The sequence below is a fragment of the Heterodontus francisci genome, chromosome 23 (genome assembly GCF_036365525.1).
Source record: "Heterodontus francisci isolate sHetFra1 chromosome 23, sHetFra1.hap1, whole genome shotgun sequence".
NCBI lineage: Eukaryota > Metazoa > Chordata > Chondrichthyes > Heterodontiformes > Heterodontidae > Heterodontus > Heterodontus francisci.
This window is the reverse complement of record NC_090393.1, coordinates 9,414,685-9,427,969: the sequence shown is the minus strand read 5'-3', so window position 1 is coordinate 9,427,969 and position 13,285 is coordinate 9,414,685. Positions and strand designations below refer to the sequence as shown.

The 13,285-nt window shown below is 43.5% G+C and overlaps 1 protein-coding gene across 2 annotated transcripts in view; it reads left to right on the top strand.

Moving 5' to 3' along the window:
* zdhhc8b (zinc finger DHHC-type palmitoyltransferase 8b) overlaps positions 1–13,285 on the top strand; it is a 236,779-nt gene that overhangs the window by 210,443 nt on the left and 13,051 nt on the right. For both annotated transcript variants that reach the window (XM_068054651.1, XM_068054650.1), the window contains exons 8-10: positions 3,098–3,221; positions 10,115–10,233; positions 12,240–13,282. In XM_068054651.1, the coding sequence (XP_067910752.1) occupies positions 3,098–3,221; positions 10,115–10,233; positions 12,240–13,282 (1,286 nt within the window). The remainder of the gene's footprint in view (positions 1–3,097; positions 3,222–10,114; positions 10,234–12,239; positions 13,283–13,285) is intronic.

The window sequence follows — 13,285 nt, the reverse complement described above, 5'->3', positions numbered from 1 at the left end:
AGTATTACAGTGACAGAAAGGACGTTTGAGGACTCGTCTACTGAGGTAGTATGGGCTGAGGTTAGAAACAGGAGAGGAGAGGTCACCCTGTTGGGAGTTTTCTATAGACCTCCGAATAGTTCCAGAGATGTAGAGGAAAGGATAGCGAAGATGATTCTCGACAGGGGTGAGAGTAACAGGGTAGTTGTTATGGGGGACTTTAACTTTCCAAATATCGACTGGAAATACTATAGTTCGAGTACTTTAGATGGGTCAGTTTTTGTCCAGTGTGTGCAGGAGGGTTTTCTGACACAGTATGTAGACAGGCCAACCAGGGGCGATGCCACATTGGATTTGGTACTGGGAAATGAACCCGGCCAGGTGTTAGATTTAGATGTAGGTGAGCACTTTGGTGACAGTGATCACAATTCGGTTAGGTTTACCTTAGCGATGGGCAGGGACAGGTATATACCGCAGGGTAAGAATTATAACTGGGGGAAAGGAAATTATGATGCAATTAGGCAAGATTTAGGATGCGTAGGATGGGGAAGGAAACTGCAGGGGATGGGAACAATCGAAATGTGGAGCTTATTCAAGGAGCAGCTACTGCGTGTCCTTGATAAGTATGTACCTGTGAGGCAGGGAGGAAGTTGTCGTGCGAGGGAGCCGTGGTTTACTAAAGAAGTTGAAGCGCTTGTCAAGAGGAAGAAGAAGGCTTATGTTAGGATGAGACGTGAAGGCTCAGTTAGGGCGCTTGAGAGCTACAAGCTAGCCAGGAAGGATCTAAAGGGAGAGCTAAGAAGAGCAAGGAGAGGACACGAGAAGTCATTGGTGGATCGGATCAGGGAAAACCCTAAGGCTTTCTATAGGTATATCAGGAATAAAAGAATGACTAGAGTTAGATTAGGGCCAATCAAGGATAGTAGTGGGAAGTTGTGTGTGGAATCAGAGGAGATAGGGGAAGTGTTAAATGAATATTTTGCGTCAGTATTTACAGTAGAGAAAGAAAATGTTGTTGAGAATACTGAGATTCAGGCTACGAGGCTAGATGGGATTGAGGTTCACAAGGAGGAGGTGTTAGCAATTTTGGAAAGTGTGAAAATAGACAAGTCCCCTGGGCCAGATGGGATTTATCCTAGGATTCTCTGGGAAGCTAGGGAGGAGATTGCAGAGCCTTTGTCCTTGATCTTTATGTCGTCATTGTCGACAGGAATAGTGCCGGAAGACTGGAGGATTGCAAATGTTGTCCCCTTGTTCAAGAAGGGGAGTAGAGACAGCCCTGGTAATTATAGACCTGTGAGCCTCACTTCGGTTGTGGGTAAAATGTTGGAAAAGGTTATAAGAGACAGGATTTATAATCATCTTGAAAAGAATAAGTACATTAGAGATAGTCAGCACGGTTTTGTGACGGGTAGGTCGTGCCTCACAAACCTTATTGAGTTTTTCGAGAAGGTGACCAAACAGGTGGATGAGGGTAAAGCAGTGGATGTGGTGTATATGGATTTCAGTAAGGCGTTTGATAAGGTTCCCCACGGTAGGCTATTGCAGAAAATACGGAAGTATGGGGTTGAAGGTGATTTAGAGCTTTGGATCAGAAATTGGCTAGCTGAAAGAAGACAGAGGGTGGTGGTTGATGGCAAATGTTCATCCTGGAGTTTAGTTACTAGTGGTGTACCGCAAGGATCTGTTTTGGGGCCATTGCTGTTTGTCATTTTTATAAATGACCTGGAAGAGGGTGTAGAAGGGTGGGTTAGTAAATTTGCAGATGACACTAAGGTCGGTGGAGTTGTGGATAGTGCCGAAGGATGTTGTAGGGTACAGAGAGACATAGATAGGCTGCAGAGCTGGGCTGAGAGATGGCAAATGGAGTTTAATGCGGAAAAGTGTGAGGTGATTCACTTTGGAAGGAGTAACAGGAATGCAGAGTACTGGGCTAATGGGAAGATTCTTGTTAGTGTAGATGAGCAGAGAGATCTTGGTGTCCAGGTGCATAAATCCCTGAAGGTTGCTAACCAGGTTAATAGGGCTGTCAAGAAGGCATATGGTGTGTTAGCTTTTATTAGTAGGGGGGTCGAGTTTCGGAGCCACGACGTCATGCTGCAGCTGTACAAGACTCTGGTGAGACCGCACCTGGAGTATTGCGTGCAGTTCTGGTCACCGCATTATAGAAAGGATGTGGAAGCTATGGAAAGGGTGCAGAGGAGATTTACTAGGATGTTGCCTGGTATGGAGGGAAGGTCTTACGAGGAAAGGCTGAGGGACTTGAGGTTGTTTTCGTTGGAGAGAAGGAGGAGGAGAGGTGACTTAATAGAGACATACAAGATAATCAGAGGGTTAGATAGGGTGGATAGTGAGCGTCTTTTTCCTCGGATGGTGATGGCAAACACGAGGGGACACAGCTTCAAGTTGAGGGGTGATAGATATAGGACAGATGTGAGAGGTAGTTTCTTTACTCAGAGAGTAGTAAGGGCGTGGAATGCCCTGCCTGCAGCAGTAGTAGATTCGCCAACTTTAAGGGCATTTAAGTGGACATTGGATAGACACATGGATGAAAATGGAATAGTGTAGGTCAGATGGTTTCACAGCTCGGCGCAACATCGAGGGCCGAAGGGCCTGTACTGCGCTGTAATATTCTAAAAAAAAAATGTCCTGTTACTTCGAGCAGACATTCTGGCCTAAAGAATGAATTTATCCAAGGATATATAAATTAATGCACTATGAGCAGTCCAAAAAATTTCATTGGTAGACAACCTGATCAATCCATATATGCTACCCTCCGTCAAGATTTGTTAATATGTTTTAATATTTGCGTTGTCATCACTATAATCTATTGTCGGTTTAGTAGTAGTCGGTTAAATGCACCTCTGGTATTTCTTTTTTAAATCCAGTTACTTCATATTAATGAAATCCTTATCTTCCTTGTGCAAGTTATATAAAAACAGAGTTCACCATTCCTGACGTGAGCACAGTACTGATCCTCCAGTAATTGCTTATAATTACATACATTCAATAAGATACATGGATATAAGGACACAACAGAAATGTGCTTCCAAATGGTTACTGTCCTGTTTAAAAACACAAGTTACATCTGTTCTCTGTTAATCGTTGTTTGTTTTAGTCCAAAGGAAGTTTGGAAGCTTTGGAAGTTCAATCAACGGATGTCGAGCCCCCACTCCCGCCTAAACTAGGCCCAAGCAAATATGCAAACCTTAAAAACCAGCTCGGCACTTCAGCCAATGAAGGTAATAAATTCGGCTGAGAAACAGCAAAACAATTATGGTTAGAACTAATGTATAAATAGTTACTGTTTTCTTGAAATTATTTTACATGGATATGTGCCTGAGAAATGAACAATTACCATTATTTGATGGTGATACATTTTAAGTGGATATTGAAATGGGGATTTCAAGGGTACGTAATAGTGGTGTATTTTCTTAACGTCACTTTGCACATTGACCTTTAAGTGTGCTCAGAGAGAATGCATCCATCAGGCAAACAGGTGTACATTTACACCTATGTATACCTTTAGTGAGCGCACCCTATCACTTGCCTCCCTATGTCCTTGGTAAAAGTGATAGGTTATCCAATGATCGATCCTTGTGCAGAACATACAGAAAATTTTCTCCAACTTTGAGATCCTTCGTTCTTCACCAGCTTTAACTTGTCCTTCCATTTTACAAAAATAAGGGAAGTATATTTTCTTCTTACCTCTAATAACTTCAGATATAAATTATCATTGGAGTTCTTTCTGATAATCAACTTCTAAATGTAAATTATAGAGGAAAAAATGCAAATGCTGGAAATCAAATGAAGCGTCACTGCCCAGAACACAATCTTTTTCAGGTACTGATGGACTTGCTCCAGCATTTTTCAGTTCTTATTTCTGAATATAAACGGATACACAAAAGTCCGAGCGTATCAAGCCTGTGTCCTCAGTACCTTGCTCTATGGCAGCGAGGCCTGGACAACGTATGTCAGCCAAGAGCGACGTCTCAATTCATTCCATCTTCGCTGCCTCCGGAGAATACTTGGCATCAGGTGGCAGGACCGTATCTCCAACACAGAGGTCCTCGAGGCAGCCAACATCCCCAGCTTACACACACTACTGAGTCAGCGACGCTTGAGATGGCTTGGCCATGTGAGCCGCATGGAAGATGGCAGGATCCCCAAAGACACGTTGTACAGCGAGCTCGCCACTGGTATCAGACCCACCGGCCGTCCATGTCTCCGCTTTAAAGACGTCTGCAAACGCGACATGAAATCCTGTGACATTGATCACAAGTCGTGGGAGTCAGTTGCCAGCGATTGGCAGAACTGGCGGGCAGCCATAAAGGCGGGGCTAAAGTGTGGCGGGGCTAAAGTGTGGCGAGTCGAAGAGACTTAGCAGTTGGCAGGAAAAAAGACAGAAGCGCAAGGGGAGAGCCAACTGTGCAACAGCCCCGACAAACAAATTTTTCTGCAGCACCTGTGGAAGAGCCTGTCACTCTAGAATTGGCCTTTATAGCCACTGTAGGTGCTGCTACACACACCACTGACCACCTCCAGGTGCTTGCCCATTGTCTCTCGAGATAAGGAGGCCAAAGACTAAATGGATACACTCTGAGAATGAAATGTGTCTAAAGCTCTAATATAATTTGAGCTCTCTGTGCCCCAATATCTTTGTTACTTATTCTCTGAAGCATAATTTTTTTCATCATGCAATGACAAGTTCAGACCATTATTGGCAAATAATCAGGAGTTCTCCTGGTGATTGTAGATAATCCATATCCTGCTGTGTGGCTAAATGACTTGTGTACAGTTAATAAATTCAGTATTCAGTTTACTGTGAATTATTCTGTTAGTCCCACAAATGTTTTTATGGTGATGTCTGAAGTATGTGACAGGATATTTCTTCCCTGAATATGCATGCAAGTAACTTGTGTCTATCGCTGAGTGGAAGGCAGGACAGTGTTGACCAGGAGCTGTCCCATGTGTAAAAAGAACGGAGATTGTGAGAGTGGGCAGGGCAATTTTGTTTCCGACAGAAAGCTCTGTAGTAGAAGTGTGCAGCATTGTAGTTGAGAACAAAGAACAGTACAGCACAGGAACAGGCCATTCGGCCCTCCAAGCCTGCGCCGGTCTTGATGCCTGCCTAAACTAACACATTCTGCACTTCCGGGGCCCATATCCCTCTATTCCCTTCCTATTCATGTATTTGTCAAGATGTCTGTTAAACATCGCTATCGTATCTGCTTCCACCACCTCCCCTGGCAGCAAGTTCCAGGCACTCACCACCCTCTGTGTAAAAATACTTGCCTCGCACATCCCCTCTAAACTTTGCCCCTCGCACCTTAAACCCATGTCCCCTAGTAACTGACTCTTCCACCCTGGGAAAAAGCTTCTGACTATCCACTCTGTCCATGCCGCTCATAAATTTGTAAACCTCTATCATGTCGCCCCTCCATCTCCGTCGTTCCAGTGAAAACAATCTGGGTTTTTCAAACCTCTCCTCATAGCTAATGCCCTCCAGACCAGGCAACATCCTGGTAAACCTCCTCTGTACCCTCTCCAAAGCCTCCACGTCCTTCTGGTAGTGTGGCGACCAGAATTGCACGCAATATTCTAAGTGTGGCCTAACTAAGGTTCTGTACAGCTGCAACATGACTTGCCAATTTTTATACTCTATGCCCCGACCGATGAAGGCAAGCATGCCGTATGCCTTCTTGACTACCTTATCCACCTGCGTTGCCATTTTCAGTGACCTGTGGACCTGTACACCCAGATCTGTCTGCCTGTCAATACTCCTAAGGGTTCTGCCATTTACTGTATACCTCCCACCTGCATTAGACCTTCCAAAATGCATTACTTCACATTTGTCCGGATTAAACTCCATCTGCCATTTCTCCGCCCAAGTCTCCAACCGATCTATATCCTGCTGTATCCTCTGACAGTCCTCATCATTATCCGCAACTCCACCAACCTTTGTGTCGCCCGCAAACTTACTAATCAGACCAGCTACATTTTCCTCCAAATCATTTATATATACTACAAACAGCAAAGGTCCCAGCACTGATCCCTGCGGAACACCACTAGTCACATCCCTCCATTCAGAAAAACACCCATCCACTGATACCCTCTGTCTTCTATGACCGAGCCAGTTCTGTATCCATCTTGCCAGCTCACCTCTGATCCCGTGTGACTTCACCTTTTGTTCCAGTCTGCCATGCGGGACCTTGTCAAAGGCTTTACTAACGTCCATATAGATAATATCCACTGCCCTTCCTTCATCAATCATCTTCGTCACTTCCTCAAAAAACTCAATCAAATTAGTAAGACACGACCTTCCCTTCACAAAACCATGCTGTCTCTCGCTAATAAGTTTGTTTGTTTCCAAATGGGAGTAAATCCTGTCCCGAATAATCCTCTCTAATAATTTCCCTACCACTGACGTAAGGCTCACCGGCCTATAATTTCCTGGATTATCCTTGCCACCCTTCTTAAACAAAGGCACAACATTGGCTATTCTCCAGTCCTCTGGGACCTCACCTGTAGCCAATGAGGATGCAAAGATTTCTGTCAAGGCCCCAGCAATTTCTTCCCTTGCCTCCCTCAGTATTCTAGGGTAGATCCCATCAGGCCCTGGGGACTTATCTACCTTAATGCTTTGCAAGACACCCAACACCACCTCTTTGATAATGAGATGACTGAAACTATCTGCACTTCCTTCCCTAGGCTCATCATCCACCAAGTCCTTCTCTTCGGTGAATACTGATGCAAAGTACTCATTTAGCACCTCGCCCATTTCCTCTGGCTGCACACATAGATTCCCATCTCTGTCCTTGAGTGGGCCAACCCTTTCCCTGGTTATCCTCTTGCTCTTTATATATGTATAAAAAGCCTTGGAATTTTCCTTAATCCTGTTTGCCAATGACTTTTCATGACCCCTTTTAGCCCTCCTAACTCCTTGCTTAAGTTCCTTCCTACTGTCTTTATATTCCTCAAGTGCTTCATCTGTTCCTAGCCTTCCAGCCCTTACAAATGCTTCCTTTTTCTTTTAGACTAGGCTCACAATATCCCATGTTATCCAAGCTTCCCAAAACTTGCCAAACTTGTCTTTCTTCCTCACAGGAACATGCTGGTCCTGGATTCTAATCCGCTGATGTTTGAAAGACTCCCACATGTCAGATGTTGATTTACCCTCAAACAGCCACTCCCAATCTAAATTCTTCAATTCCTGCCTAATATTGTTATAATTAGCCTTCCCCCAATTTAGCACCTTCACCCGAGGACTACTCTTATCCTTATCCACAAGTACCTTAAAACTTATGGAATTATGGTCACTGCTCCCGAAATGCTCCCCCACTGAAACTTCGACCACCTGGCCGGGCTCATTCCCCAATACCAGGTCCAGAATGGCCCCATCCCTAGTTGGACTATCTACGTACTGTTTCAAGAAGCCCTCCTGGATGTTCCTCACAAATTCTGCCCCATCCAAGCCCCTAGCACTAAGTGAGTCCCAGTCAATATAGGGGGTTAAAATCACCCACCACCACAACCCTGTTACCTTTACATCTTTCCAAAATCTGTTTACATATCTGCTCCCCTACTTCCCGCTGGCTGTTGGGAGGCCTGTAGTAAACCCCCAACATCGTGACTCCACCCTTCCTATTCCTGAGCTCCACCCATATTGCCTCGCTGCATGACCCCTCTGAGGTGTCCTCCCGCAGTACAGCTATGATATTCTCCTTAACCAGTAATGCAACTCCCCCACCCCTTTTACATCCCCCTCTATCCTGCCTGAAGCTTCTAAAGCCTGGAACATTTAGCTGCCAATCCTGCCCTTGCCTCAACCAAGTCTCTGTAATAGCAACAACATCATAGTTCCAAGTACTAATCCAAGCTCTAAGTTCATCTGCCTTACCTGTTATACTTCTCGCATTGAAACAAATGTACTTCAGACCACCAGTCCCGCTGTGCTCAGCAACATCTCCCTGCCTGCTCTTCCTCTTAGTCCTACTGGCCTTATTTACTATGTCCTCCTCATTTATTTCACTAGCTGTCCTACTGCTCTGGTTCCCACCCCCCTGCCACACTAGTTTAAACCCTCCCGAGTGACGCTAGCAAACCTTGCAGCCAGGATATTTGTGCCCCTCCAGTTTAGATGCAACCCGTCCTTCTTGTACAGGTCCCATCTGTCCCTGAAGAGAGCCCAATGGTCCAGATATCTGAAACCCTCCCTTCTACACCAGCTGCTCAGCCACCTGTTTAGCTGCACTATCTTCCTATTTCTAGCCTCACTGGCACGTGGCACAGGGAGTAATCCAGAGATTACAACCCTCGAGGTCCTGTTCTTCTGAGAATGAGAGTGTGCGAAATGAGGCATTTTCAACTTAGAATGTGGGGCTACAATTTTTGAGAGCTGAAGTGTATAGCTGTGGCATGAGCAAAGATAATTCACTGTGCTGGTGGGGGGGGAGATGATATTTGGTGTCATGAATAGGGATTGTTGGTGAGAGTTGCTAATTGGATTATTAGTTGTGTACAGAGATTTATTGCTGGAGATATTCTCACCTTACTTAGAAAGTGTAACGGAAATGAAGTTAGAGATTTTACCATGGTGTGCTGACAATGGTCTAAATCTTATACTTGCAGAATAAATAGACTTTCATTGTTTTAAAAGGCAACCCAACGTTTACAATAGAAAGGATTTAATTTCTAAAACAAAATTCCAGGTTATATGGGTAAAAGACTTGCTATGAAATAAAGCAGTTCTCCCAAGTTCATCAAATACTTTTTATGTTTATTCTGCACTCCCAAAAATAAATTGTTTTATTGTGTGATACTGCATAGTCTATAATGATTATGCCATAAGCTCTGTCTAACTTGAGTTATAATTAATATGCTGGTACTTTGCTGCCTGCTTTAATTTTTCTTCCATTTTGTATTCTCTTTTCCTGGTTGTTGTCTTATATCCCCCCTCCGCTCATTGACGTTCCCCACAGGAAAGTAACTATTGATCTGTGACATGGTTCTGCAAATAGCAACAGCTACCTTGCCCAAATAGCTACACTTCAAGTGTGGATGTGGACAGTGAATGTTGGGGGGTTCGCTGAAACTGATCCTGATCTGGTCATATGTGAATGTCTACACATGCCTACTTTTCATCCGAGGGTCACTGGATAATAATCAGGACCAGGAGCCCTGGTTGATTGTTCTCTCTGCATCCCAGTGGACCCTGAGGGAAACTCTGGGGATTCAGTCATCACCTCGATTGAAATTGGCTCACTTGGGTCATAACGATGGTTACTTTTGGGGCAGCCTTCATGTGTGTGAATCCTTAGCACACCATATAATATGTTTATTCACCCAGTCCTTTGGGAGTGCCTGTTTTTTCCTAAAAGCATAATCTGAGTATTTCCTTTTAAGTTTCAGATGGCTAACAGTAGAGTTAAACTAAGTGTTGCTATAATTACCCGACTTTGGTTAGATAAAGATTTATAGAAAAGGTCCACATAGATGTCTTTGTGTTGATGATCTTCTAATTATACATAGCTGTGTAATAGGTTTCAAGGTTTATGTAGAACATTGAATTCACAGTTAGAACATCTTGCAGTTCAATTTACATTTTAAACCTTTTGAGTACTTTTATTCACATTATATAACTTGACTAGTTGAGAGCAATAAATTGCTAAGCCAGTCCTAACCTATTCCGCATTATGTCTTTATTTTAAAAAAAATCAACGTTGATGACATATTGACTGATGGGCCTTTACATATTTGAAAATTGGCAATAAACTGGTTGCTTATATAAATCCTCTTAACCATTACTTAAATACTGCCCCAGTACTCAAAAGGTTTATTGTTGTCTATTCCAATTCCCTTAATACACCCCACCCTCATTATATTCCAATCTGTCATAAAGCTATTGTAGCTTTGCATTCGACTTTCATTTTTATGCTGTGTCCTGGAATGGGATCATTGAGTTATAATGCACATCTGGTGCCAACATGCAAAAGCTCCTGAAAACCTTATAATAAGGATGGTGTGTACCTAGATTCCTCTGACCTAGCCCGTCTGTTGTATTTCAGTTGTTAGAGTGTACCTTTGTGTCTGTGTGTACTGCTACCTGTACTACATTGTCGTTGTCTTATTGCAGATAGTGGTTTCTCATCCAAGCCCATCAACCCACCCACTCCTGCCATGTTTAAGTATCGACCAACATTCAGCAATTCAGATGCAAACCCCAAAGTCCTCTACCATGCTGCTAGTGATAAGGTGAGGAAAATGCAGCATCCGGTGCTAGACAATAAGCCTTGCACAATGCTTTTTTTGCAGGGACGTTTTCATTGTTTTGTTAGGTAACATGGCTAAAATACAAAGTTTAATAGACAAAGTGACTGAAACTTGAGCCCAGCACTGAAATGACACAGTCATCCACTGCATTCACTTTCGACAAGCCATTACAATACTTGTCTGTAGATGTTCAAGAATATATTAATATTGCATAATATTTTAACTACTGGTTATTGATTACCACATAACATGCGCATCATGTTTTGGATCTCAATAACAAAAATGAGTCTTGGATTTGTATAGAACCATTTCATATTAATCTCAAAGTGTTTCACACAATGAATTTCTCTTGCCACGCAGTGACTGTTTGGTAGGTTTAGAAGGTAGCTATTTGCTGCAAAAAGTTGTGATTTATAAACTGGAAACTCTGGGCAACAAATATGTTCCTATACAGTTTGTGAAAAATAATTATGATGTTTTGATATTTATAACCAACATTTGTTTCACCTTCTAAACGCATTAAGTTGCCAATGGACAGTAATTTCACTCTGCCTCCAGATGCCATGAAATGAAAAACCAGCCCTCTAATTTACATGTGTTTCCTTTTTTAAAATGATTTAAAATGGGTATCCGTTGATCAATGTTGGGGCTTTGATGGTGGCTATTAAAGGTCCATGCTATCTTGCCCTTTTGCAGGGGGAGGAGCATGCATGTTGAATTTGTATAAGATGCTAGTTCGGCCTCAGCTGGAGTATTGCGTCCAATTCTGGGTGCCACATGTGAAAGACGTGAGGGCATTGGAGAGAGTACAGAAAAGATTCACGAGAATGGTTCCAGGGATAGGGAATTTCAGTTGTGAAGATAGACTGAAAAAGTTAGGACTGTTTTCCTTGGAGAAGAGAAGGCTGAGGTGATTTGATAGAGGTATTCAAAATCATGAGGGGTCTAGACAGAGTAGATAGAGAGAAACTGTTCCCACTCATGAAAGGATTGAGAACGAGAGGGCACAGATTTAACGTATTTGGTAAGAGAAGCAAAAGTGACATGAGGAAAAACCTTTTCATGCGGCGAATGGTTAAGGTCAGAATTGCACTGCCTGAGAGCCTGGTGGAGGCAGGTTCAGTTGAAGCATTCAAAAAAGGAATTAGACCGTTATATGAAAAGGAAGAATGTGCAGGGTTATGGGGAGAAGGCAGGGTAATGGAACTGAGGGAGTTGCTCTTTCAGAGAGCCGGTGCGGACACGATAGGCCGAACGGCCTCCTTCTGCACTGTAACGATTCTGTGAAGAGGACAGCAGTTGGAAAGAAGGAACCTTTCTGTTTATTTCTTGCTATTTAATTGGGGGGGAAGCAAATTGCCATAAAATGTGGTACACTTGGTGGTGTCTTGCTTGGATCTCAAAGTAGGTAGTTCTTTTGGGTGTAGATTGGTTCTTACAGCCGTACTTGTATAAAATATTATTAGTCTAGTAATGGCCGATTACCAAATAAAACTCAACTGTCTTTTTGAATATTGGATTCTCCCAGAATGAAAGCATTCAAAAATTTAGATGAAACATAAAGCCATATTGCAGTCGAGTCCATTTTGAGGTGATGCCTGATTCCAGTGCTATACTCTGCATTACCCTGTGCCTTGAAGCTTTGAATCAGACATGTATAGCATATTAACAATTAAAGTAACATCAGCTGCATTGTGATTTTAATATGATGCGAGAGAGATTCAGATTGCAACAACTAATCAATGTCACAACCTTTGAGAGTGCTTATTTACTCATCCTCCCATGATCTTTCTGCACTCTCCTTCATGTAGTAATTTTTATGTAATAGTTGAAAATTGTGGTGTCAGTAATGTCAAAATTACTTACCTTTAATTTGAACAGGAAAAAATTGAATCACAACTGAAGAATTAAAAAGTTGATGGCAACAGCTGTGATTGTTGTAATGAAATTGATTATTCCTGGTAATTGTCTGATTTCCCGTTTTATAGATTTCCATGCAGGAGGGACATAAAGAGGCAGCTATCATGGAAGAGTGCAGCAGGGCCCATGATTACAGATCCGAGCCAAATCTCGATATCCCTGACTACAGATCACCATCACTTCACAAGACCTACCAGTCATCCCCGTTTCAACTTGACTCGCTTTCTGTTAGCTCTCGTTCTCTGAGCCTGAAATCTGCCCATAGGAGAGGAGCGGATAAGGTTCAGTTACACCAAATGAAGTCGGACGGCTCAGCCCCCAATCCACACAAAAACATTTTTGGTTCAAATTCGTTGTCCAACAGGAATGGAAGCCTGTCCTATGATAGTTTGCTGAATCCCACCGCCCCACATCCTGGGGAAGATTCTACAGCACATACTGGAGTTTCGGCTGTGGGATACCATTCACCGTACCTGTCGGCCAAAATGTGCCAGATCCGAGGGGCAAATCTCCAGCGTCAGCCTGTGCAAGGTTACAGCCCAATTCATAGAGTATCACCACCGCACCAACGGGAACCTTCACCAGTCCGATATGACAACCTCTCTAAGCAAATCATGGCCTCCATTCAGGAGAGAAAGACACTGGAAGAACGAGGGAAGCTCCTTCGCGCATCACCTGATTCGGTGTTTCGAGATTCAGGGGCACATGACACGCCAGGATCATATAACCTGCAACAGGTGAACATTTTATCGGACGACTCGAGAAAAACAACCACTGGCAGATACGGTTCTCGAGATAATCTTGTGTCGCCAGCTAATTATGGCACAAGGAACCCTCTGATACGTGCATCTGCATCCTCTCTGTCGAGCACAGTGTCAAGGATAGCGAGGACTTCTACGAGTTCCCTTCACGCAGACATAGCGAACAACAATGTGCAATCCCACCACACTTTGCAAAGCAGAGCTGTTGAGACCGCATACAGGTCTCCGGGTCATCAAATCACACCTTCCTTGTTAGTCAGGTCCCCCTCTTATGGAAGCCAAAAGCCTCTGTCCTTCGTCACTGCGATGGAAATGTCAGAAGGTGTGCCTCATCCACTGATAGCTCCATGGTA